Below are 26,300 nucleotides of genomic sequence, written 5' to 3' on the forward strand. Positions count from 1 at the left end.
CTGGCTGGCTGACTGACTGGCTGACTGACTGACTGGCTGACTGACTGACATATGCAGGACCTGGGAGGGATCACCAGAAAAACACACAAATATGTGTGTATGGGTGTTATGTAAAAGGCAGTTGTTAAAAGAAAAGGAAAACAAATCAGGAAAACTGTTCTGAAATCCGTAAGTTAGAGAATGAGAAACCTCCTGAGAAAAGGAAGGGTAGCCCGTGAGGAGTTGCTCAGCCTGACCTGACTTCCCGTCTGGAACACAGGGCTTCCCAGCAACCGAGTAACATTTCGAGGTCTACGAAAGGGAACAAAACATCATGCTCTGGCTAAGCAATGGAGTGATAGCTCAGAATATGAATGATTTCAAGAACTGTGCCAGTGCCGTTTCTTTTCTTAAAAAAGAAGAGCTGAGAAAATACTCTAGGCAGTGAATCAGGCCAGAATAAATAGTGTCAACAAGGGAAGTGGTTGGGAGCGTGCGCCTAGCAGGCAGGAGGCCTGGGTCACTGCCAGCGCTGCCAAAATGGAGGGAAATTAGAGACACCAAGAATGAGGAGGTCCAAAACCAGTCAAACAGTGATGGGCAGCACAATCACTAACTAGGAGCAGTTGTTATGAGAAGATTCTTAAAATAGAAATAATATAAAATAAGCCAAAACCAACCTAGACCAACTTATTTGTTAAAAAAATAAAATAAAAGATTTTTTTCCTGATATTACTTGTGTGTTTGTCTACATGTATGTATGTGCACCCTGAGTGTGCCTGGTGCCCGAGGAAGCCAGGAAGGGCATTGGATCCCCTAGGACTGGAGTTACAGATGGTGCTGAGCACCGTGTGGGTGCTAGGAATTGAGCCCAGGTCCCCTGCAAGAGCAGCCAGTGCTCTTAACTGCGGAGCCATCTCTCCAGCTCCGAGGACAAATTTTGGGATGATTTTTATCCCTGGAGATGTGAGCACTTTGACTCGTTCTAGCTTGGCAAGATTTCCTTGCCAGTTAGGACTCTGCCCTTACTCTACTTTTCCTCACTCTGTCAACTTCATGAGAAAATCTGAAACTTTCCCCAAGCCACTGACAAAGCTATCCAACAGACCACAACAGCAGAGGCAGCCACTCCACCTGCTCTAGTAGACATCTTGAAAAATATCAAGTGAGACTAAACGCAGGACTTTCCACTGGACCCCCAAACATGAGTAACTAGCGGGAGTTTGGAAGAGACATGGGACTTTCTGGATGCTGACCAGCTCCGCAGGGGCCACCGGCCACTATTAGTTAGCTGCCTGTACAGTCACTCGGCAACCTAACAGGCGTAATTGTCATAATCATTGCTAATAACAATAGCTGCTGCATGTCGCCTTCCACATGTCAAGCCCTGTCCTACGCTCTTCATTACTTATTAAATGCTAGACTCATCTTATTCAGTTTCCACAAGAGCCCCCTATGAGGTGACTAAAGCAGACAGAATAGTTAAGCAATTGGTCCAGACAGCAATGGAAACACCAGGATGTAAGGGCAAGTGCCCTCCCTGAAGTCCATATTCACAACCACTCACCACTGTCATCCAGTTGTGCGTCAATAGCTCCCACCTTACGGAAACTAAGATGTAATCAATTGCTTTAATTACGTTCCAGTGTACCTACAACATCCAACTGTGGTTACTGTGATGTGGTGTTGACTTTTTAAGATTTACTTTTAGTTATATGCATGTGTGCATGCCTCTGTGTGTGTGCCACATGCGTGCAGGTGCCCTGGAAGGCCAGAAGGGGGTGTTGGATCCCCTGGAGCTAGAGTGCAGGCAGATGTGAGCCATCAAATGTGGATGCTGGGACCTGAACCCAGGTCCTCTGAGCAACCAGTGCTCATCTCTCTAGTCCCATGACTTTGATTTTTAATCACCTGCTGCTTATAGTGCCTAGAAACTATTCCTCTGCTAGTCCATTCTAGAATCTTGGCTGATTTATCATATTAAGCTTACCAGAATGCCTTCTTCAGGTGGACAGATTCTATGTCATCACCAAGACTTTTTTTTATAAATCTATTTATTTTTTATTAATTACAGATTATTCGCTTTGTATCCCTGCTTCAGGCCCCTCCCTTGTCTCCTCCCAATCCCCCCTTCCCCCCACCCCTGTCATCTTTTTCCATGTCCCTCCCCAAGTCCACTGATAGGGGAGGTCCTCCTCCCCTTCCATCTGACCCTAGCCTATCAGGTCTCATCAGGACTGGCTGCATTGTCTTCCTCTGTGGCCTGGTAAGGCTGCCCCACCCCTCAGAGGAAGGTGATCAAAGAGCAGGTCATTGAGTTCATGTCAGAGACAGTCCCTGTTCCCCTTACTAGGAAACCATCACCAAGACTTTGTGTTTAGTGGTATCCTATGTTTTTGTTGATAACTTGTACTGAGCTTGAACATGGCAGCTGAACATCTGAGTAAATATATAATATTTGAATGATGATAAAATAATGCAAAATTATCACCTTAGCCATTTTTAAGCATGCAGTACAACATGCGGGGAACATTAATAGAGTTGTGCCACAGTCCCCGGCATAAACTCTTTGTAAAAGTGAAGCACTGTGCCCATTAGACATCAACACTCCCATGCTCCTCTCTTCTCATGTCCTGGCAAACACCCTTCTATTCCCTGTCTCTATAAATGTGACAACTTTGTACTTCAGTGGAATGTTCCCTCAATGTCCTTAAAGTTCATCCACACTACAACATGTGTAAAGTGTGTGTGTGTGTGTGTGTGTGTGTGTGTGTGTGATGTTGGGGGGGTGGCAGGCAGAGAGGGAAGGAAGGAGGGAGGAGGAGAGGGGAAAAGAGAGGAAGAGGGAGAGAGAGCTAGGCTTGAATCATTGCTCATACTAAGCATGGGCCCTGCTGTGTCCCTCCTCCCTTTTTAACGCCGAACAACACTCCCTGAGAAGTGCTGTCTTTATCCTTCATCCATGATGAACAGATGGATTTCTTCTGTATGCTCCTTGGCTATGTGAGCAGAGCTGCTGTGAACATGGGAATACAAACGTCTTTTTAAGATGCCAGTTTCATTGTTTGGACCGAAGAACCATGTAGTCATCTATTTTTAACTTTTGAGGAAATATGATACTTTTTTTTTTTCTTCACAGAGAATCCACTATTTCACATTTCCAATTGGAAAATGTCTTCGGGGAAACTCTAAGGCAGAAGCAAGCCAAATGGGTGGTACCCCACGGTACAAGCAGTCTCAGTGGACTGCACATTGGAGCCGGAGGCCAGGGCAGGCTCGGGCACCCAACAGCAGGAGGGAAGAAGCTTGGGAACAGTGGCTTTCTTCGAAAGAGGCTCCTGCCTGAGGAAGAGGCCAATAGACCTAACGTGGACTAGGAAATGGGTAAGATCTAGGCGAGACGGTATGGGGCAGACTTGCAGGACATGGGCTTTGGGAGAGAAGTCCCAGGAATGCTGAATGAAGGCGCGCTCAGGCTCTTTTTTTTGGGCTGGGCCACTCTTCTCTATATAATCCAGCCATTTTGGTTGCCACTTCCTTGGTACTTTTGGGGCTCCAGGCTGCTGTACCTGGAACCATTCTCTCTTCTCTCCCTCCCCCCTGCTCTCCACACATGGCACAGCTTAGTCTGGTCATGTCCACTCTAGACTCTCCCAGATGTCCCAGCTCTGGCTATGCTCACCCTATCTACAATAAACCTTCTTCCTTTTTCTCCATTCCTAGAAACAGTCATGTCCTTTTCTTTTCCCCTTCCTTCCTTCCTTTTTTTTTTTTTTTATTCATCCATGACTTGTACATCACTGAAGGGGCATCTCTGACATCAGAACATCTTCTGGTTCTTCAGAATTGTCTGGAATCAGCCCATACCAGAACCACCACAGCTCATTCCTCCTCCATCACTGGTGGCCTCCAAAGAGGCACATCTGTCACCAGCTCCTGAGCCTGATTTAAACTCTGAAAATTACAACAGATTCCTGGAAGATGATTCCTCAGAATGCAGAACCGGGCTTCAGGGACTGAGGCTCCAAACACTGGTGCCCCCAGACCTGAACTCCACCCCAGCTAGCATGTACTCAAGCAACACATCTCTCTGGCAACTGATCCCAAAGTGTTGGGATTCTCAGAACCAACAAGAAAAGTCACCCATAAGCCTTTTTACAAAGGGCCACTAGAGACCTCAGGATGAAAAGTCAGGGGGATGACTACTAATTAACACAGGCTTCACTGAGGAGTTGTGGCCACTGGCAACAATGCCGTGACTTTGTAAAGATGCTGAACCCATCAGAGTAAACACGTCAAAAGAAGGCAAATTGTTGAATGAGAATCCTCTCTCCCTCTCTCCCTCTCTAAAGAAACATCGCTAAATAATTGCAAGAAATAGAATAAATCCAGCAGGGCCTCTGCAGGATTTTGTTCCAGACAGGCTGGAACCTCTGTGACCCTTGCAGAAAATATTTTCTTCTCTCCCTTCCTGATCTTTGGTCTTCCCCTCCCCACCCCCACACCTTTCTAACTTCTGCTTGTTTGGTGTGCAGTGCTTAGGATAGGTTAGAGGTCTACCGCTGAGCCCCAGCCCCAGCTCCAGTCCTCATTCCTTTCTTTTGGGTGGGTGGTTGTTTGTTTTTTCATGGGGGCTCACTGGGTAGTGCAGCTCTGCCTGGCCTGGAACTTGCTATAAAGCGCTGGCTGGTCCTGGAACTCACAGAGATCCACCTGCCTCTATCTCTCAAGTGCTGAGGCTAAAGGCATGAGCAACCACACCTGACCATTCTTCCTAACTTCTAAAAGTTGAATGCACCTGTAGCTCCCTCCTTCTTCCCCTCCCAATGCCGCCCTCCCTCCCTCTTCTCCACCCATGCCCCTCCCCCAGTCCATTGATAGGGGAGGTCCTCCTCCGCCTCCATATGATCCTAGTCTATCAGGTCTCATCAGGACTGGCTGCATTATCTTCCTCTGTGGCCTGGTAAGGCTGCTCCCCCATCAGGGGGAGGTGATCAAAGAGCCAGCCACTGAGTTCATGTCAGAGACAGTCCCTGTTCCCATTACTTGGGAACCCTCTTGGACACTGAGCTGCCATGGGCTACATCTGTGCAGGGTTTCTAGGTTATCTCCATGCATAGTCCTTGTTTGGAGTATCAGTCTCAGAAAACACCCCTGTGTCCAGATTTTTTGGTTCTGTTGCTCTCCTTGCGGATCTCCTGTCCCCTCCAGGTCTTTCTATCTCCCCCTTCTTTCATAAGATTCCCTGCACTGTGCCCAAAGTTTGGCTATGAGTCTCAGCATCTGCTTTGATACCCTGCAGGGTAGAGTCTTTCAGAAGCCCTTTGTGGTAGACTCCTGAAAGTGAATAAACTGTAATTAATAAAAATAAAAATAAAAAATACAGCATATAATTGATCCATGAAAAACAGGAGGAGAAGCAATTATTCAGTGAAGTATGACATTCTTTTTTTATGGCAATGGGGCATTTCAATATACATTCTTAGTAATTGAAAACAAAACACTTGTTAGCAACTAATTGTTGAAAAGGAAGTCTATAAAATATTTCCAAGAAAAAAAAAAAAAAACAAGTTGAATGCATCCCTCAGGACAATAGTGATACCATTTTTAAAGAGCAATTTCAGTACCATGCCTCCTAGACTAGCTCCCAGGTCCTCCCTCACTGCTAAGGGCCGTCCTCGACCATTGCCTGCCTGTTACCTCCCACTGGCACTGCCTGGACAGAGAGGAAAAACATGAGGAATGTATCTGAATGAACTAGATAATAGATCACCACCTGCTGAGAGGTGGCCCATGGTTTTGATCCCAGCACTGGGGAGGCAGAGGCAGGCGGATCTCTGTGAGTTCAAGGCCAGCCTGGTCTACAGAGTGAGTTCCAGGACAGCTAGGGCTACACAGAGAAACCCTGTCTCAAAAAAATCAAAACAAAACAAAAATAGATTACCATCTCACATGGTTTTTAAAATTAGGCATAGTGGCACACACCCTTAATCCCAGCACTGAGGAGACAGAGGCAAGCAGATCTCTGGGTTTGAGGACGATGTGATGTACAGAGTGAGTTCCAGGGCAGTCAGGGCTACACAGATCCCCATCAAAAAAACAAATAAGCAAACAAAAACAGAAAGAAAGAAAAAAATAGCATTTCTCCCTTATAATTTAATAGGACAACATCAGTTTTAAAACCGCAAAGCTGGTAACTTGTTGCAAAGGCATTAGGACACTGGATACAATGTGTTCTCTGAGAGAATACATTTGTTCTTTCTGAGAACAAGCTGAATGTAAGAATGTGTCCTTCCAAGAATTTCATCTTGCACAGGTCAAGTAGAGCGGCAGAGGTCAGAAGCTGACGTTCCCAGCCACGGAGAGATTAAACAGGCTCAACTTTTCTTTCTTCCCGGAAAACCTTGAAACACCACAAAGCTTTTAAGCATGCCAGGTATCTCAGAACCAGGAAGGGTTTCTGCCCTTTTTGTGACTCTTCAGGGATCTGAGAAAGCTGGAGAGCTGTATTATCAGGATATGATACCTAGAAACAGAGCCCGCCCAGAGTCACTGAACATCAGGAGGGCTCCTGGTTTCAAGCAAGGTACTCCCGGGAACCTCATCAACAAAGTACTGCAGTGCCCAATGTCACAGTCCTCATTCAGCTGGGTCCTGTAGTGGCAAGCCCCCCACGACAGTGCTTCCACCTCCTGTGAGGCACAGAAACCCGGGGGGTTAGTGGGTGTTGTGCTTCGTTAGAGGAACGTGTAGCGGGCTCACTGTATCCAGAGAGGCGAGCCTCATTGTTCATTGCTTTCTTTTTTTTAAGGTTTAAACATGGGCCTGCAAGGTAGCTCAACAGGTAGAGTGCCTGCCTCCCAGCCCAATGACCTGAGTTCAATCCCTAGGACCTACAGAGAAAGGAAAAGAAGTCCTGAAAGCTGTTCTCTGACAAACATACCCCCCACATGCCCCCCACAGTGTGATACCCAGGCCCATTCTCTCTCTCCATAAACAAACACACATAAAAAATTTTAGATGTTTAAACACATGAAACTAGAAAAACAGTACAATAAATTATCAGCTGTTCACCCTCCAATATCGCAAATTATTCAGTCAGTGTTTGCATTTTGTCATTTAAAATATCCCACAGAAATCATAACACAAAATATGTCCTAATAATGCCCCAGACAATTCAGCATGCATCTCCCCAAAATAACGACATTCTATGGACCACAACATCATTATCCTACCTAACAATATCTCTTTGTTGGAGTTTCTATACTGTCATAAAAGAATATGGCCATAAGCTACAAGGGAAGGGAAAGGTTTATTTTTAGCTTCCAACTCTCAGGTCACACTCCACCCCTGAGATAAGTGAGGGCAGGAACCTGGAGGCAGGAACGGAAGCAGAAGCCATAGAGGAATGCTGTTGTTTGCTGGCTTGCTCTTCATGACCTGCTCAGCCTGCTTTCTTATAACACCTGCCCAAAAGTGGCCCCACCCAGTGTGCTGGGACTCAATCATTAAGAAAATGCCTATAAGCTAATCTCATGGAGGCATTTTTCCAAGTGAGTTCCCTCTTCCCAAACGACTCTACCTTGTGTCAAGCTGACAAAAAGCTAGCCAACACATAATATTAGCGTCGATTCTCTAATACTAATACTGCTCAGTTCACGTCCAAGTTCAAAGCTCTCCACCACGATTCCACCCTCTGCCCATCTTCTGCTGTGCCACCACCACGTGGCCATCACTGCAGTCCCACGTGGTACCTGCACAGAAGGTGCCGTCATTGGGGATGAAGGTCCTGTTGTTGTTTGTGGCCCGGTAGCCTTCATGGCAAATGCAGTAGAACCCTCCCGGCGTGTTGTGGCAGGATGTGTGGTCCCCACAGATCACAGCGGCTCCAAATTGGCACTCATCTTTATCTGCAGACGAAAACACGGAAACAACTCACACAAAAGCCTCCCATCCACCCATATGTCGTTACCCAGAGTTCTCCCTCACTGTAGACTAGGGATCCTTGCTCTGCAACAGCAGCTTACTGATCTAACATTACTCCAGCCTCTTTTCCTTCCACCATGCTGTCCAGACTAGAAGGAACAGGAAAGATTTCGTAATTATACCTGGCATATATGAAACCATGATTAAAAACAAAAAAAAAAACAAAAAACAACCAACTTACCACTCTGGGAATCCATCTTACTTAAAGATTGACAGCAGGTTATTTTTTAATTTTTTTTACATTTAAGAAAAATCATACAGGATTGGAGCTGTAAGTCTGTAGGGAACCCGTGTTTCTAGTATCCATAAGGCTCTGGATTCAATCCCATGAGAGTAATAGTACTTTTAAAATAAAAAGTCCTGGTGGGTCAGGTAGGTGGCTCGGAGGATAAAAGTGCTTGCCAGAGGTTTGACAACCTCAGTTCTATCCCTAGGATCTAAATGGGGAAAGAGAGAGCCAACTCCCAAAAGCTTCCTCTGACCTCACATGCGATACGCTGACACACGTGTGCGCACACACAGATAAAATACAATGAAAATAAAGATTAAAAATGCACAGACTGGGGAGATGTCTTGGTGGGTAAAATGATCCCAAATTCCCACAGCCTTCAGAAAGCCAGACATGGCAGCGTAATACCGGTGCGCCTGTGGATAATTGGGAGACAGAATCCCCAAAAGCTTGATGGCCAGCATGCCTGGTGTACCCAGTCATTTAAAGCAACAAGAGACATTGTCTTAAACAAGGGGAAGCTGAAGCACCAACACAAGAGGCAGTCATACACACACCGCATGCACACACAAAAACATGTATGCATGTGAACAAACACATGCACACAATTTTTAAAAATGTTTTAGTTACTTTGTATCCTAGCTGTAGCCCCCTCCCTCACTCCCTCCCAATCCCACCTTCCCTCCCTCGTCTCCTCCCTGCCCCTTTCCAAGTCCACTGATAGGGGAGGTCCACCTCCCCTTCCATCTGACCCTAGCTTATCAGGTCTCTTCAAGACTGGTTGCAATGTCCTCTTCTGTGGCCTAGCAAGGCTGCTCCTCCCTTGGTGGGGGTGGGTCGAAGAGCTCTCCATTAAGTTCATGTCAGAAATAGTCCCTGTTCCCCTTAATAGGGTACCCACTTGGATACTGAGCTACTATGGGCTATATCCAAGCAGGGGCTCTAGGTTATATCCATACATGGTCCTTGGTTGGAGAAACAGTCTCATGAAAGACCCCTGTGCCCTGATATATTTTGTCCTTGTGGATCTCCTGTCCTTTCCAGGTCTTACTAACTCCCCTTGCTTTCATATGATTCCCTGCACTGCTGAAGGTTTGATTATGAGTCTTAATATCTGCTTTGATACACTGCTAGGTAGAGTCTTTCAGAGGCCCTCTGCAGTAGGCTCCTGTCCTGTTACTTGTTTTCTCCTACATCCAATGTCCATCCCATTTATCTTTCTAAGTGAAGATTGATCATCTTACCCCGGGTCCTCTTTCTTGTTTATCTTCTTTAGGTGTATAGAGTTCAGTATATTTATCCTATCTTATAGGTCTATATAAGTGAGTATATACTGTGTGTGTCTTTCTGCTATTGGGATACCTCACTCAGGATGATCTTTTCTAGGTCCCACCATTTGCCTGTAAATTTCATGATTTCCTCGTTTTTCATTGCTAAGTAGTATTCCATTGTGTAAAAGTACCACAATTTCTGTATCCATTCCTCAAATGAGGAACATCTGGGTTGTTTCCAGGTTCTGGCTATTACGATAAAGCTGCTACAAACATGGTTGAGCAAATGTCCTTTTTGTGTACTTGAGCCTCTTTTGGATATATGCCTATGAGTAGTATAGTTGGATCTTGAGGAAGCACTATTCCTAATTGTCTGAGAAAGCACCAGACTGATTTCCAAAGTGGTTGTACTAGTTTACATTCCCACCAGCAGTGGAGGAGGATTCCCCTTTCTCCACATCCTCTCCAGCATGTGTTGTCACTTGAGCTTTTGATCTTAGCCATTCTGATGGGTGTAAGGTGAAATTTCAGGGTCGTTTTGATTTGTATTTCCCTGATGACTAAGGACGTTGAACATTTCTTTGTGTTTTTCTGCCATTCTACAATCCTCTACAGAAAGTTGTCTGTTTAACTCCATGCCCCATTTTTTAACTGGATTACTTGATTTGTTGCTTTTTAACTTCTTTAGTTCTTTATATATTCTGGATATTAGCTCTATGTCAGATGTAGGGTTGGTGAAGATCCTTTCCCAGTCTGTAGACTGTCGTTTTGTTTTGACAACATTGTCTTTTGCTTTACAGAAGCTTTTCAGTTTCATGAGGTCCCATTTATTGATTGTTGCTCTTAGAGCCTGTGCTGTTGGTGTTCTGTTCAGGAAGTAGTCTCCTGACATTACACAATTTAATTACAGTTGTGAAGTAGCGATGAAGTGATTTTGAGATTGGGGTCACCTCATCAGGAACTGTGTTACAGGGTTGCAGCATTAGGAAGGCTGAACGACCTCTAAAGAGTTTCTCCTCTCCCGGATGCTAGCTTTGCTCTCGACTTCCTTTTGCCTTCTAAGCAGCAGGTGCATCTCGTAGGAGAGGAGAGGGCGGTCCAACATTTCTGCATTGTTTCCACTAGTCACTGCCTGTCCGAGTCCTGGACTGCTCTATGCACAACGCAGGTCACTAGTGAGGTTATGCGTGTTCCAAAGGAACCATAATATGGCATTGTGCCAAAGGACCTAAGAAGTCTAGGACTTTGAAACAACAATAAAAACCCTGAATATTCCAATTGAAAGCTTCAGAGAGACATTAAATGAGGAACAACCCTGTAGGCTCGGGTATTTGAAAACTTGGTTCCCAGTTTGTGATGCTGTCTGGGAGATGGCACAGGCTTACTGGAAAAAGTTTGTCATTGGGGGTGGGCTTTGAGAGCCCATAGCTGTACCCTCTTTCTAGTTTGCTCTCTTTGCTTCATGCTTGTGGTTGAAGATGTCAGCTCCCAGCTGCCTGCTCCGGCAGCCAGGCCAGATGCTTGTTGCCATGTCCTCTATACCAGGATGGACTAACTCTTTCTTTTTAAATAAGCCCTATAATGTTTTATTTTAAGATTTGGGCAAGTTGTATTGGAGAATAAGATTTATTATTATTATTATTATTATTGTTATTGTTATTATTATTATTATTATTATTATTAATTCACTTTACATCCTTGTGATAGCCCTACCCTTCCTCCCCTCCCAGTCCCAGCCTCCCTCTCTCCCCGCTCCCCTTTTCCTCAGAAAAGAGGAGCTGCCTCTCCCAGCCACCCCAGCTCATCAAGTTGCAACAGGACTGAATGTGTCCTCTTCCTCTGTGGCCTGGCAAGGCAGTCCTGCCAGGGGAAAGTGACCAAAAAGCTGGCACGTGAGTCCTTGTCCGGTGCAGTTCCCACTTCCCTTACTACAGCAACCCACTCAAAGCCTAAGCTGCCCATCGGCTACATCTTTGCAGGGGTCCTAGGTCCAGTTCATGCATGGCCCCTCAATCTCAGCAAGCCCCTCTGGGCCCGGGTTAGTTGGGTCTGTTGGTCTTCTTGTGGAGCTCCTGTCACTCCAGCTCCTTTTCTCTTTCCTCCCACTTTCCCACAAGACTTTCTATGCATCACCCAATTCTGGCTGTGGGTCTCAGCATCTGTTTTGAGGTGCTGGTAGGTAGAGCCTCTCAGAGGACAACTCTGTCAGGCTCCTGTCTGCAAGCTTAGCAGAGTGTCGTTCATAGTGTCAGGAGTTGGCACTCTCTGATAGGGTAGGTCTTTGGTTGGGCCAGGCATTGGTTGGGCATTCCCTCAATCTCTGCTCTATCTTTCCCCCTGCACATCTGTAGGGAGGGTATATATGGGGTTGAAGTTTTTGTGGGTAGGTTGGTGCTCCCTTCCTTCTGTTAGAAGACGATTCTAGTTAGAGGGTGTCTTCTTCAGTCTCGACAGCCTCTGCTACTAGGGGAAAAAAAAGACTCTTAGCTGCATCTAATCTAAACAACTTTCAAGTCACCCTAAAGTATTCCCTAAAATCATCCCAAAGAAATTAAGAAATGTAATGTAATATTTGCTTTTGTTGTTAAGTTAAACTCAGGATATAAAACAGAATTTCCAATCTGTGTAGGTTAAGGATTTTCCAGAGAGTTCAGGTCAATGACATCTAACATGAAGGGTCCTTCCTTAGAAATACAGAAAAAGGATATATCTAAACAATAAGACCAAGATTTTGTTATAATTGGCAAAACCCCACTTAGAAAAGCATGTGAACAAAATAATGTTTGCCCTCCACGGACATTGACTTTAAAGCTGGAGAACCTTTGGTTTTTTGGTTTTATTGGTTTGGTTTGGTTTTTTGAGACAAGGTTTCTCTGTGTAGCCTTGGCTGTCCTGGACTCACTTTGTAGACCAGGTTGGCCTCAAACTCACAGAGATCCATCGGCCTCTGCCTCCCTGAGTGCTGGGATTGCAAGCGTGTGCCACCACGCCCAGCTGAACTTTTTATTATTCAGCTTAACCCATCATTGAACTTACCAACACACCGTGTCCTCCCATTGCCCCAAAATCCATAGTTGCAAACGCAGATCCACTTCCCTTCTTTTTGCTGGCACGTGGCATGTTCGTGGCACATGGCACAGACATCTATATCTATAAACATGAGTCAGAAATCATGTTTCAGAAACAGGAAGTTAAAGGTGAGCGATGTTTAGTCAGTGTGCATGCATCACAGAGACCCAAACCTTGATTACCAAAATAAAACAGGTCAAATTAAAATCTCATCCATAAGATTCCTCTGTCAATCGCCACTCTTCACTGTTTGTCTTCTCCCCGCTCCTCCAGCTGCACACTCCCAAACCCCAGCTACATCCTTCCAGGCAGAAGGACAACCGCCCTTTCCTAGTAGACCATCTGCTACCTTCTTCCACGCCATGGGCATGATGCTCATCTATGCCCTCCTCTCTGTCTGGTACCCACTCTTGTTCTCACCATGGTCATGATGCTCCCTTCACCTGAAATGCTCATCTATGCCCTGTTCTCTCTCTATCTGGTACCTACTCTTGTTTTCAGGAGCCAGATGCAATGTCTCATTCTCTCTGCTGTCTTCCTCTCTCCTAAGGATAGGTGTACGTATCTTCTAAGCGCCCATAAAACAAGTACACTCCCACAACAATCACGTTAATCTCTCAATGTATTAATTTTGGGACTTACCAATGAACCACACAAGGATGAGGATTATGATATTTGTCCAATATGTTTTTACAGTCTGATCTAGATACTAAACATATTTCTACTGACTGGAAAATAGATCTAAAATGGAGGCTGGAGAGATGGCTCAGAGGTGAAGAGCACTGGCTGCTCTTCCAGAGGACCCATGTTCAATTCCTACCACTCATAAGGTGGTTCACAAGCATCTGAAAGGCCTGTCTCAGGGGATCCAATGCCTCTTCTGGTCATCAGGCCTCCACGAACACTATACACGCTTGGTGTACAGACATACATGCAGGCAAAACACACATACATGTAAAAGAAATCCAAAACGTGACTTGCTACAGCTCTAAAAGCAAACGCAGGAGAGAGGAACACATCTGCCTACTACTCTCTCTCTTTCCCTTTAGGAAAAAAGTATGTTTAAAATATCTGAGAGATAACCATTTGAGTCCCAACAGGATGGCCAGACCCCAATTATTTAGACAAACAACAGAAATATTTGAGGCTAAAATTCTTAAAACCTCTAAATTTATCAAATGGTGATATGTGACCTAAGATCAAACAAGAATTTCTACTCAAGGCTATGAAGAATATTGAGTTTCACGCCCACGTCTCTGTAATTTCAGGCGTGGTCTAGTAAAGAGAATGTTCCAGCATAGAATTTCATCCTAGTCTTGGCCTCATCCTTACCCAGATAACACAACCTAGCCCTCAGGGTGCTCCAGGCATGACACTAACAGAAACTGGGAGACTCCTAAATACTCATAATCATGTTTCTTGATTTTTTTTTTTTTTAACTAACAAAAGGCAACATATTTGTGGCCATCCTGGGCTATATGAAATTCTATTAAACAAATGTCAGAAAATAAATACAAATAAAACCAAAGATAACATAGAAACAAACACAAACCACAATGGTTACTGATGCCAAATTAACCACAGAATATCTATAAATATCTCATGACCAAAGAGAATGAAAAATAAAATAAAATACAAATTCTAGAGATATATTATCTAACCATCATGTAATAACAAAATAAAACTTCAAAGAAAAACCTATGTGTAGTTTCCTCACATTCTCTAGACAAAGATAATGAATGTTCGCTTGATGACAGTTATAAAAACTTACTGCAGAAAATTTGAGTTTGTTTTTGTATTTTTAAAAAGTAAAAGGTTTTTTTTTTTGTATTTTTAATCTTTACTTAGGCTAGAAGTAGACAGACATGGTGAGATACTGGCATTCATGACACTGGGTAGTGTCAGCAAGCTGCAGTTCCTAGGTGGCACAGGAGAACCAGCCGCTGGTGGTCTTTGATACATCTTATTCAAAATGATGGAACGCTTTGCACATCTTTCTTGTGTAGGAGCCACACTCATCTCTGTATTGTTCCAATAAGTGCTGCCAAGCCAAGCACAGAGTAAAGGTTTTTAAAAATGAAGCAGTCACAGATTTTATTGAAATAAATTTGAGTAAGAAAAAAAGAGAATAGGGGTTTAAGAATTTTAAAGGAGGACCTCCCCTATCAGCAGACTAGGGGAGGGCATAGGGGGAGAAGAAGAAGGGAGGGTGGGACTGGGAGGGGACAAGGGAGTTGGGATACAAAGTGAATAAATTGTAATAAATAAAAAATAAAATGAAATTTAAAAAAAAGAATTTTAAAAGATTATTTTTAAGGACAAAAGAAAAATTTCTGGGAAACACTGAGAGGATTTCAAATACTTCCAACCTCCTTTCACCTCAAAAATAAAACTGTGAAATTAGAAAGGTATAAGTTTTTCTGTATGAGTGGGGGGGTTGGATGTACGTGTGTGTGTGTGTGTGTGTGTGTGTGTGTGTGTGTGTGTGTGCCTGTATTTGAAGGCTGGAGGACAAGCTTGGCACGTTCCTCACAGGCATTGTCCGCAGGTTTTGTTTTGTTGTTTTGTTTTTGCACACAGGTTGGCTGACTACAGAGCCCCAAGGCATCCCCACTCCCCAGCCCCTAAAAGCATAAATCTTAAAATAGAGGATGATGATGAGCACAGACAAGGAGGTCAGCAGTGCTTCAGATGGGAAAGAAACCAACACATAGCCAGTGCTTTGTGGAGAGGAAGAAACAAGGAGCTCCTGGGCACCTAGAGAGACAGTGTAAGAGGCAGGAGTGAAACGTTCAAGGACCCGCTTGAGCTGGTGCAGTGCTTTGCCTTTCTTTTTGACGGTGCTTGGAATGGAAGCCAGGCCTCCTGAAAGCTAATCCCACGCTGTGCCACCAAGCCCACCCCCAGGCACTGAGTGCACATTTCTGTAAGGAGCAATGGCCCAAATCCTCTCAGAGATGCTGATGAGTTTACTTAAAAAAAAAAAAATCTAGAAAGACTCCAGATCAGAGAGGTATATAGGCAGAGCAGGAGAAAGAATCCCTCACATCCATTTTAATAAATTAACACTTTAACACCGGCACTGTAAAACAAGGCAAGCTCCCTTTGCAGTTCCTAATGCCACTGTTATGAGACGAGACATGCCTCCGTCAGACCTTGTTATATCGATAGTTATGTTACCCATTCAATATGAAAGGGGAGAGAAATGAGGGGAAAAAACAAGGGCTGGAGAACTGGCTCAGCAATTAAGGACACTTTCCGTTCTTGCAGAGGATGGGGGTTTCGATCCCGGCACCCATATCAGGCAGCTCAATTGGTAGAGTCCTTGCCTGGCATGCATGAAGCCCTGTGTTTGATTTCCAGCGTCACTTAAAACTAAGGGTTCAGGTTGCAGTCCTCAGGAGGGGAGGCAGGAGGATCCAGCATTTAAGGTCATAGAGTTCAAAGCCAGCCTGTGCTACAGGAGACCATGTATCAAAAAGAGGGTGGAGCATCTGTATGAGTGTATTCTAAAGCATTATCAAATGAAGAGCTCTACCACACAAACATGTCCGTGTCCATATATCTCATTATTTCTATAACAGCTGTGTAAGCTGCAATGTGGGTGTTTAGCACAGCGGTTATGAACTGGGGGACACAGTTCCTTCGCCATTGCTAGCTGGGTTAGCCTTGATAATCTCTATCCATCTGTTTCCCATAAGTCTGTAAAATGAAGATATCGACCATCTCATGATTTCTGTGATAACAGAGTAAATGAGTTAGTATGTGGAAAGCAATCAGAACACGCCCATTCAACACTGTAATAAACGTATAACTTCTAATAACAGCAAGCAGCACTGATGGTTAGCCGGTCAGCAACCAGTTATACTAATGGGAAGAGCAATAGATGTGTGCTTGATGCAGAACTCCAAACCAAGCCCATTGTGTGGACATATGCCTACCTACTGTTAGGCCCTGCAAACCAGAATATCTAAAGCTATGTGTTCATTCCCTGCAGCCCTCCCTCATTCCTGGGACCATTGGCCATGGGAACAAGAGAGCAGAGGCAACAAACTGGGGATTCAGTGGCAGTGAGCACTAACAGAAATAACCTTCTGGGACCAGCTGTAGGGAGGCAGTTCAATTTTGTTTGGGGTGAAGGAAGGTTATATAGAACTTTGGGGAGGGGGGTTGGAATATCCTGGGTGGGCAAACGTCATTGGCTGAAGGGCAAAGACTGAGATACCTCATTAGCATAGGGAGGCATTCCAGGAATCCCAGGTACCTGCTGAACAGGTTTTATCAGGAGAAAGGGAGTTAGGTCTGCAATTTCCCGAAGGCCTACATGACATTCCTCCTGTAGGGAGGGGGACTCAGGCTCCTCAGATCAGGCAGAGAAGAGGGAGTCCTACTGACAAAGAAGGTCCTTCCTTTCACCAAGCTCGGAGTTTTCTGGTTGTGAAGAACTGCAACCTTGGTAGTGGGGTCCAAGAACTCCCTGCCTCCCCGTATTCTTCCTCCCTTCTGAGCACAGCTTGACTGGGAAGTTCATCTTCGGTGCCTTCTCAGCTTCCTCATTCTTTCCTGCCCTCCAAGAAAATCCATAGGCCCCAGCAAACCCTCTCACTCTTTAATACACCAGCTGTCTTAGTTAGGATGTCTGTCGTTAAGATAAAATATCATGACCAAAAGCAACTGGGCAAGGATTTATTACATTTAACAGTTTGTGATTCATGTCAGGACAGGAACACAAGGCAGGAACTGAAACGGAAGCCATGGAGGAATGTTGCTTACTGGCTCATAACTTGGTCAACCTATTCTCTAACACCATTTGGGACCACCTGCCCAGGAATGGCACAGCCCACAGTGCTGTGTGCCTCCTACATCAATCATTAATCAAGAAAATATCCCATGGACTTGCCTACAGGAGGCATTTTCTCAGTTAAGATTCTTATCTTCCCAGATATGTCTAGGTTTGTGTCAAGTTGACAAAAACCAAACAGCACAGCAGCTCCTTAAACAGACCTGTGATGAGCCTACTGGAAGATGAAGAGACGCTCTTCACACCAAAGGCAGAAGGGAGTTTGTGGGCCTTGAGCATAGCATCCATCTGTCCTTACCCAACTCCAGCCCCCCAAGGAGAAACACACAAACCTAACAAACTCCCTCCACAACCTCCTTGAGATTCCCTTCCCCAGTTTTGTGGAGACATGTGAAAATACATTAAATAGCCAAGTGGGGGACCCAACAGAGTCCAAAACTCAAAAAGAAAATGACGTCTAGAATCAAGTTCGGAATACTACATCAAACTGCACTGTTCCTAAGAAACTACATCGAACTCCAGAGACAGAATCCAGGAACCCAAGAAATATCATATTCTCTCCCCTCCAGCATCCTTGACAGAAAAAAGAAAAGGAAGGGAAAAAAAAAAAAAAAAAAAAAAAAAAAAAAAAAAAAAAAAAAAAAAACCCACACCCCCCAAAAAAAAAAAAAAAACAAAAAAACCCCCCCCCCCCCCCCCCTTAATCAAACGCACTACCACAATCTTCACCCTAGCCGGAGCCTCTGCTTTAGATGCATCCAAGACAGAAGGTTCTTTCTCCCAAGCCAAGCGGTCATCAGGCAATCTGAAGCCCTGTGCCCCTCACCCACTGGCCCCACGCTGGCCATTCAGAATCCTTAGCCTTTCCTTGTGTAAAATGTTTCCAGGAGCCTTGGCTTCCCATTCACTTTCTTGTCTGACCAAGATCAGTCCACGGTGGACCCTACACCAGGCCTCCAGACCAAAACAAGGTAGGAACTGAAACGGAAGCCGTGGGGGAAGGCTGCTTATGAAGTATGGCCAGTATCCCAGTCCCAGCTCTGAGCCTGGAGTTAAACAGACGTTAGTTTGGGGCCCGCCCTAGAGTTCATGTCTGGCAGTCACCTATTCAGGCTTCTATTCTCTCCCACCACCTCACCCCTGACCCTTTCTCCAGCAGGCTATGATCTTTTTAAACTTTTTAAATTTTTGGTGGTATTGGACATGGCACCTAGGGCCTCCCAAATGCTAAGCCAGCACTCAACCACACTGGGCACTGTTTGCAAATCCAACAGACAGCTTGATAGCTAGAGCTGCAGACGCCAGGGAGCTCATCTTAGAAGACCACGGGTGTGCACAGGGTCAAGTTCTGGGGGCGGAGGTCTCGGAAGCCTCATCTCACTCCTCACCTTGAGCAGCTTTCCATCACTCTACGGCCGTCCACGCTCTCCATCTCCCCTGCCTTCCCCACGTCCACCCCAACGCTGCCACTCATGAAGACAGAGTGGAGACCACACCTATGAAACACATGACAGATGTACTGCACACAGTGGCTTTCCCCATGTCTACCCACCATCCCTCATGATCCTCTGGCCTTCCTGAACTCAGCCAGGCCTGAGCCAACAAGTACCGCAGCCACTCCCAGACTCAGAGCAGAGCCACAGTCGGGCTGAGAACAGGACTGACTGGTTCTGCCCTTCCTCACCCATCGCGAACCTCTGGAATCCCCTGGGGCCAGGCACCCCACCCACTCACCAACACCCTGCTGCTCCTCAGTTTATGCTTCCCCTCAAACTCAGGCTTCAGCTCACTTCCCCCCAACATCTTCCACCAATGAAATGTAACCCAGCACAAGCTACTAGTGAGGGACCCTACAGATCTGACTGAGATGCTAGAAATGGCAGCAGGCACCTCTAATCTAGCACTAGGGAGACTGAGACAGCAGAGTTGGCTACACTGGAAGCTCCTGTCTCAAGAAACACACACACACACACACACACACACACCTCACACGCATACATATACACACAAACATATACATACAACACAGACACACAAAAACAACACACAAATACACAACCAACACACAGAAACACAAACACATGCGCTACATACACATGTACACCCGTGCACACATACACACAACCAGACCAACCAGAGAAGGGCCAACAGGCCCCTTGAGCAATCACACAAGATGCCTGTAAACGATCACTCGAAAATAAGCACCAGCCTCCCAGGCTGGGCATCCACAAGCCCTCCCTTCCAAGTGCCTTCAAGGCTCTCCCACCCCACAGCCAGCTTTGGAGTCACGCCACCCTAAATTGAGGCGGCTTTAGGTCAGCACCCAAATTGCTTGTCACTGTTTGGATGGTCCCTGCATATTCCCACTTCACACTCAATAACCAGAAATAATAATAAGAAAGTCACACTCAATACATACAAGTGGGTAAGAGACGTGTAGTCATGGCGTCAAAGAGACGTGGGCAGTGTTCAAGGGATGTTCGGTGAGTGAGAGCAGCAAGTCCGGTTCTGACATGAACTGAACAGCACTCGTGAGGGAGATGACGGTAGGAGAGGGAAGGGGCAGTTTCTTGGTCTTGCCTTCCTGAGATTAACTTCTCCCACTTGCAGCCCAGCTTTAAAGGGCTCTAGTAAATATCTTGTCCATTCTTGCATTTTCCCCTCTCCCTGCTGAATAACGGCTGCTGGTCTAACACGTGAGCAGAAAGGACTTACTCCCCCCCCAAATCCTACGCTGACCTGACCAGCCCAACTGAGGGGCCCTCCTTTTCCTTCTAACTTCTCAGAGCAATCCTGTGTTGTGAGCCAGGGTCACCAAGTCCAAAGGCTTTTATCAGTGAACCGTGAGCCCCAACTTCCGGCCTCAGCACTAGCCCAGGTGTTTTATCCATCTGGCTGCTGCCTCTTTCTTTTTTCCTTGCATGTATCATCTAACCTAGCTCTTTGCCAAGAACCCATCCCTGAGCCAGGTATGGTGGAACACGCCTAGAATCCCCAGCACCTACGGCTGGGGCAGGAGGGTTGTTTCACCACATTTTCTATCTTAGGGAAAGTAGGCTCTTGTAGAACTGGATTCTCTAAGTTTGTAGGCGAAAGGAAACTGTCGGCCTAATGAGAGGCAGTTCTGACTTCATTTCCCCAAATCCTCACACCTTCCACATGGGCTGGAGGTGAGGCTCAGCAGTGAAGCGCCTGCGTAGAGGCGAGAGTCTCACTTCAACCCACAGCACCAAGAACATCTGGAAAAGGAGGTGTAGACAGAGTGACTCCTGGTTATGTTCAGCCATCTTGGTCCAATAATTCAATGGACCACAATTGATACTTTCCTAGGCCAGAGTCTTACACAGATCCTAAAACAGGTTTCAGTTACCTAAAGGTTTTTATTCACGTGGTCATGGGAGACTGTGTGGCTAGTGTTATGTCATTTTGGAAAAGGGAACTGTTGAAGGATATTTGATCCCATTGTGAACCCCAAATTTGTGAACTGTAAAACCCTGTTTATTGTTTGGTATGGTTGAGCCCTATCACACACCTTTAATCCAAGAACTTTCTGTTTATTGTAAACAGGTGATTATGGTGTCGCTCAGCCTTAGCACACGCCTTTAACTCTAGAGCTGTCTGTATATCAGATCTAACAAAGTCAACTCCAGGTCAAGACGCAGAGCAAGAAACCAGCTGACAGAGATTAAAGAGTAGAGTTACTTTGAGTTGAGGAGTGTTTAAGGCACTCCTTAAGAGAAGGGTGATTAGCTCAAGCTCTCCACCCCACATCACATTATGCTTCAGCTTCTCAGCTCCCAGGCTTTGCGCTAGCCGGTTTTCACCCCAGCATCTGGCTCCTGAGTCTATGGGTAAAATAGAACAGTTGGGATCTTCATCATTGTTTATAACAACAGGGAACCTCAAGTGAGAAAATGGTCCTACTGGATTGGCCTGTGGCGCATTTTCTTTTTAAGGATTGATGTAGGGCCCGGGTCACTGAGGGGAGAGCCATCCCTGGACCGGGTATTAAAAGAAAGCAGGCTGAGCAAGCCAGTAAGCAGCAGTTCTCCCTGGCTGCCACTCGAGCTCCTGCCTCCATTCCTGCTCTGACTTCTCTCCGTGATGGAGTGTGACCTGAGAGTTGTAAGCTGAAACAAACTCTTCCCTTCCCAAAACGTGGCCATGCTGTTTCACAGCGTTAGAAACCCTAAGACACAGACCAAATCAGGGCAGGAAGAGAGCTTACTGGAGTACCAGATGTTGGGGTGAAGGGGAGCCGTTCTAGAAAGCTGAGCCATCACACACCCGAAGTGATGGTGAAATTCACTAGGCAACCCGTGATCCCGGCACTTGGGAGGCAGAGGCAAGTACGTCTCAGAGTCCGAGGCCGGCCAGCCTGGTCTACAGAAAAAGTTCTAGGACAGTCAGGGGTACACAGAGAAACCCTGTCTTGAAAAGCTAAACAACAAATTGCCAGCAAAGAGAATTTGGGAGGACCGGAATCTGCTCCACAAAGTCCACTCTTACCTCACTCTCTTTCCAATTCTAGATCCTGTTTGGTTTTGCATATGTGTTTGAGACACCCTACTCTGTGGTCCAAGCTGATCCCAAACCCATGGCAATTCTCCCTTCCTGGTGTCCCAAATTCTAGGATAACAGACATGAGCCAGCGGCCCTCCGGACCTCAGTGCTTGGCTCTATTAAGGAAATGCCAGCGGGAGCCTGGTGTCCTCATGCAGACTGTCTGACATCCCTCCCTTTGTGGTGCCCTGCAACGGCTTCCGGCGGCTTCCCACCACGCAGGAACAGTTCACCAAGCGCTGTGCTCTGCTGATCAGGGCGAGACTGACTCTCTTGTGAAATCCAGTCCGTTTTCCCATCTCTCCTCTCTTTCATGTTCTGCATCCTGCGATCGCATGCTGTTCCCAGCCTGGAATTTATCCACTGCTTTGTTGTTTTATTTTTATTTTGTTTGTTTTGTTTTGTTTATTTGTCTGACTATAGACCAGACTGATTGGAACAAGAGCATTCAGGACCCTCTATGGAATGGAATGCCTTTCCCTCCGTTTTCTAAATCCATGCATGGCCAGTCCCTAAGGCTAAGCTTGGCTCATCCCATGTATAATGGGCCCAGTAAAACAGAGCTGTTCCCTCTTCTGACCTGTACGCCTTCCCGGAGCACTTACATTATTCTGCATTCTGTTAGTTACGTGGGCAGACGTCACCTCGCTTTCCTGTCTGGATCCTCCGTGGGAGGTAAAGCCACCATGCTCAACATTCCCTTTTCCCAATTTGTCGAAAACACGGACTGTTTACTTGTCTGTCTCCTTGCGACTGTGTACCGCCAGAGCACCAACACTGCACGTTTACAACTGACACAGGGAAGACGTCAAAGCGCTTTCCACGCATGGAAGGGTGGAGGGAAGGAAGGAAGGATGGATGGACGGGTGCACAGATGCATGGATACAGAGTAGTGAACGCACGGATAAAAGATGAGGTCTGTTCCTATAAACTTCTTACGCTTCTTAGCGTTCTTAGCATTTACTTTTTCGTGGAGGTGCAAAGTAAGAAAAGAGGAAAAAAAAAAAATTAAAAAAACAAACCGGCTACAGGTCAAGAGTTTGCCCTGCAGAAGCCACCGCGACCGGAAGCTGGAGAACCGGCGGCTCGCTCGCCCTCGCGCGCGCGGCCCGGGACCCGCACCCCGCCCGGCCCCGCACCCGCAGCCCCGGAGGCACCGTCCGGAGCGGAGCCGCCTCCACCACGCGCCCCGCGGTGCCCGGGCCGCTCCGCCTCCACGTCCCCGGCCGCCCGGCTCTGCGCCTCCGGAGCCCGAGCGCACGCGCCCCGCGCGCCCGGGGCCTCGCACTCACCGTGGGCGCCCGCCTCTCCGCCCGCGCCGCGAGGCAGGCGGAGCAGCAGCAGCAGCCGCAGCAGCCCCCGCAGCCCCCGCAGCCCCCGCGAGCCCCGGCCCATGCCGCCGGCTCCCTCCCGGCGCCCGCCGCTCGCGCCCCACAGTCCCCCGGGCGCCGAGATAAGGCCCGGCGCGGGGAGGGGGCGGGCAGAGGCTTCCGGCGCAGCGCGGGGCTGCAGGGCGCGGGTGCCCTGACCTCGGTGGGACAGCAGAGGGTCAGCCCGGCCTGCACCGGGTGACAGAAGTCCCAGCTGCTTGATGGACGCCCACCTTGGCGCGTTAGGGATGGAAAGGGGGGAAACACGAGGCGAGAAAGGCTAGACGGTGTACTCTGGAAACCTGAGGGGCTGCGGAGGGCGAGGACTAAAGGTTGGAGAAAGAAATACACTGCGGGGTTCAAGGTCTCTGCCTCAGGTCCCGAGGGACCCCAGCCCAGAGCTGCTTGGAGAGTCCAGGAAATAAAGAAAAAACACTGTGATCCTCTGAAGTTTGGAGAGAAGCAGACATTGGAGTGTCCACGCGTCCACCATGTCTTAAGACAATATCAGAGAAAGAGCAGTAAGGAGAAACTGCAAATGTCCCTTAGATCGGTGGGTTGGAGGGACAGGGGTGGGAGCCTGGAGTAAGCTGGGAGTTAGGAACTGGGAGGGTGAGGTAGGCTTCAAGGACGAGGTGAGATCAGGTGTGAAGGCTCTCACTTCTGCCTGGGGCTGTCCAGGCGCGGGGGGGGGGGGGGGGGCACTCACGACTTCAGCAGGTACCTCACTGCATTCTGTCCTGAACTCTCCCTACCGCTATCTGCAGGCAAACACACCCATATAAGGGCTGAACTTGCGCTGCCTTAGGAAGAAGCCATTAAAAATAAACTTCCTAGTTTCTTGTAACAAGCTTTCTTGAAGATTATTTTTGTCCCACGAAAGAGAGAAGTCTGCTTTGGGAAGCAGTAGATGTGCGTGTTAAAATATCTTTGGCGTTTGGACCTTTTGGTAAATCCACCTCTCCATGAACTTTCATATGTCATTGTTTTCGCAAATCCACCATTCAAGACATTTTTCAAACAACCTTTACTTCAATTCCATATGCCCTTCTGCAAAAGAAATATGTATGTATACTTTTTTAAAAAATGTGATGCCAGAAAAAAAAGTGTCCAAAACTTGGAAATGACAAGAGAAATGACTGGGTGTCTTTTTAGCAGGGCATAGGGGTTAGGGGCTATCTAATCTGCCTTCAGTGGTTTGTCCAGTTCAAAAGCGTACTTTTATATATGTCCTATTAACTAGGTTTATTTGTGGCTTTATAAGAGTAGTATTAACTTGAAGAACCCTGATGACAGTATCACCAGTCAGCGCTCTCTGGGGAATCCCTACCTTTACTGGACAGGAAGAAATCATGAGAGACCAGACATGGTGATGCATGCCTTTAATCCCAGCAGTCAGAAGGCAGAAGCAAGAGGATATGAGTTCCAAGCACCTTGGTCTAGGGACGGCCAGAAGGACTACTACATAGGGAGATCCTGTCTCAAAAAAAAAAAAAAAAAAAAAATTGTGAGGCCCTTCTGGCTTTTATCCCCCGAGGCCATAAGCCTGTAGAGCCTGTTGGCTGGACTAATGGACCTAGGGGCTCATAGCTCCGAGCTGCGATAGCTAGGGGCCTATTGCGGGGTGCTGTGGAAGCCAGGGCGTGAGTAGGCATTCTGGTGGGATACTTATTGCTCTGGGCTTCCGCCACCAGCAAACCCCAGCATTTTGCAACTGTTGCAATCGTCTATTTCCAACAGCAGTAGGAGGCCGCATTGGGCAGTTCCTGCTGGCTCTGCAGCTGGTGAATCGGCTCTGAGCAATGGACTATCAGCTCCTTTCAGGGGCCGTTAGAGCCCTGGGCCCAGTGGCCGCTCAAGTTTGACAACTCCTTGGAACTGCTCTAGTGGGGAGGGCACATGGGCGTTTGTTTTCAGCTCTTCACAGCACCCCGTTTGTCCACTGCCTCTTCTCCCTGTGCTGTCATGCTCTGGAACTTTTTACCCAGTTTATTGCTGCTGCCACTTCCACCTTTGTGGCATTCCTGCCTTCGCTGCTTCAAAGAGCCATCTCCTCTTTGTGTTGCAGGCTCATGTCCACTAATTATAAAGATCAAGAGTTACCAGGGGTTGGGGTTGTCAAGCGTGATGAAGCCCTGGGCGTAAAACTGAGTGTGGTTGTGCCAGCTGTGATCCCAGCATTCCAGACATAAAGGCAGGAGGATCAGGAGCTCAAATTGTAAAACAAGTTTAAGGCCAGCTTGGGCTCTTGAAACGGTGTCTCAGATGTTTAAAAGAGGTTGGGGCTAAGGAGATGGCTCAGTGAATAAGAACACTTGCTGTGCAAGTGTGAGTTAGCATCTCGGGGAGTGAGTGAAAGGAGCAGGCACGGCTGCACATGCTTCTAACCCCCGTGTTGAGAGGCAGAAGCAGGCAAATTCCAGGAGCTCACCAGCCAAACAACCTAACCCAAACTGCATGTTCACTGAAAGCTCTGTGTCAACGCAATGAGGTAAAAGTGGCTGCGGTTCCTCAGGCCTCTAAAGGTGAACTCCAGCATGGCACCCAAACCTGCACCGTGCGTACATACCGCGCCACACATGCACACGAGTGATCAGGAAAGTGTCGATTAAGAGGCTTCGAAAGCCAGGCGTGGTAGCCGACACCTTTAATCCCAGCACTCAGGGAGGCAGAGGCAGATGAATCACTGGGAGTTTGAGTCCAGCCTGGTCTACAAAGCAAGTCCAGTTTCTACACAGAGAAACTCTCGAAAAAGAAAAAGAACAAGAACAAGAAGACTTTGAAGCTGAGCATAGTGCCCCACGACTTTGGTCCCCATACTCAGGAGGCAGAACGATTTCTGTGAGTTCAAGGCTTGCCTGCTCTGTATATAGTAAACACCAGGTCACAGCCAAGGCTGCATAGTGAGACACCCTCCCCCCCCAAAAAAAAAACCCACACAGACACACACAAAAGAAGAAGGAGAAGAAGAGGAGGAAGCAGCAACAGCAGCCGCCTTTGAGTGTCTCTGGGCTGCTCTGAGAGTGAGCTAA

The 26,300-nt window shown here is 46.9% G+C and overlaps 1 protein-coding gene across 1 annotated transcript in view; it reads right to left on the minus strand.

The window, feature by feature from the left end:
- The window catches only part of Susd1 (sushi domain containing 1), a 124,400-nt gene that overhangs the window by 94,398 nt on the left and 3,702 nt on the right, over positions 1–26,300 (minus strand). Inside the window, exons 2-4 of the mRNA XM_055611612.1 lie at positions 23,191–23,501; positions 12,502–12,615; positions 7,734–7,889 (exon numbers count right to left, since the gene is read on the minus strand). Of these exons, the coding sequence (XP_055467587.1) occupies positions 7,734–7,889; positions 12,502–12,615; positions 23,191–23,501 (581 nt within the window). The remainder of the gene's footprint in view (positions 1–7,733; positions 7,890–12,501; positions 12,616–23,190; positions 23,502–26,300) is intronic.

The sequence above is a fragment of the Psammomys obesus genome, unplaced genomic scaffold, assembly GCF_907164565.1.
Source record: "Psammomys obesus unplaced genomic scaffold, mPsaObe1.curated_primary_1811, whole genome shotgun sequence".
Taxonomy (NCBI): Eukaryota; Metazoa; Chordata; class Mammalia; order Rodentia; family Muridae; genus Psammomys; species Psammomys obesus.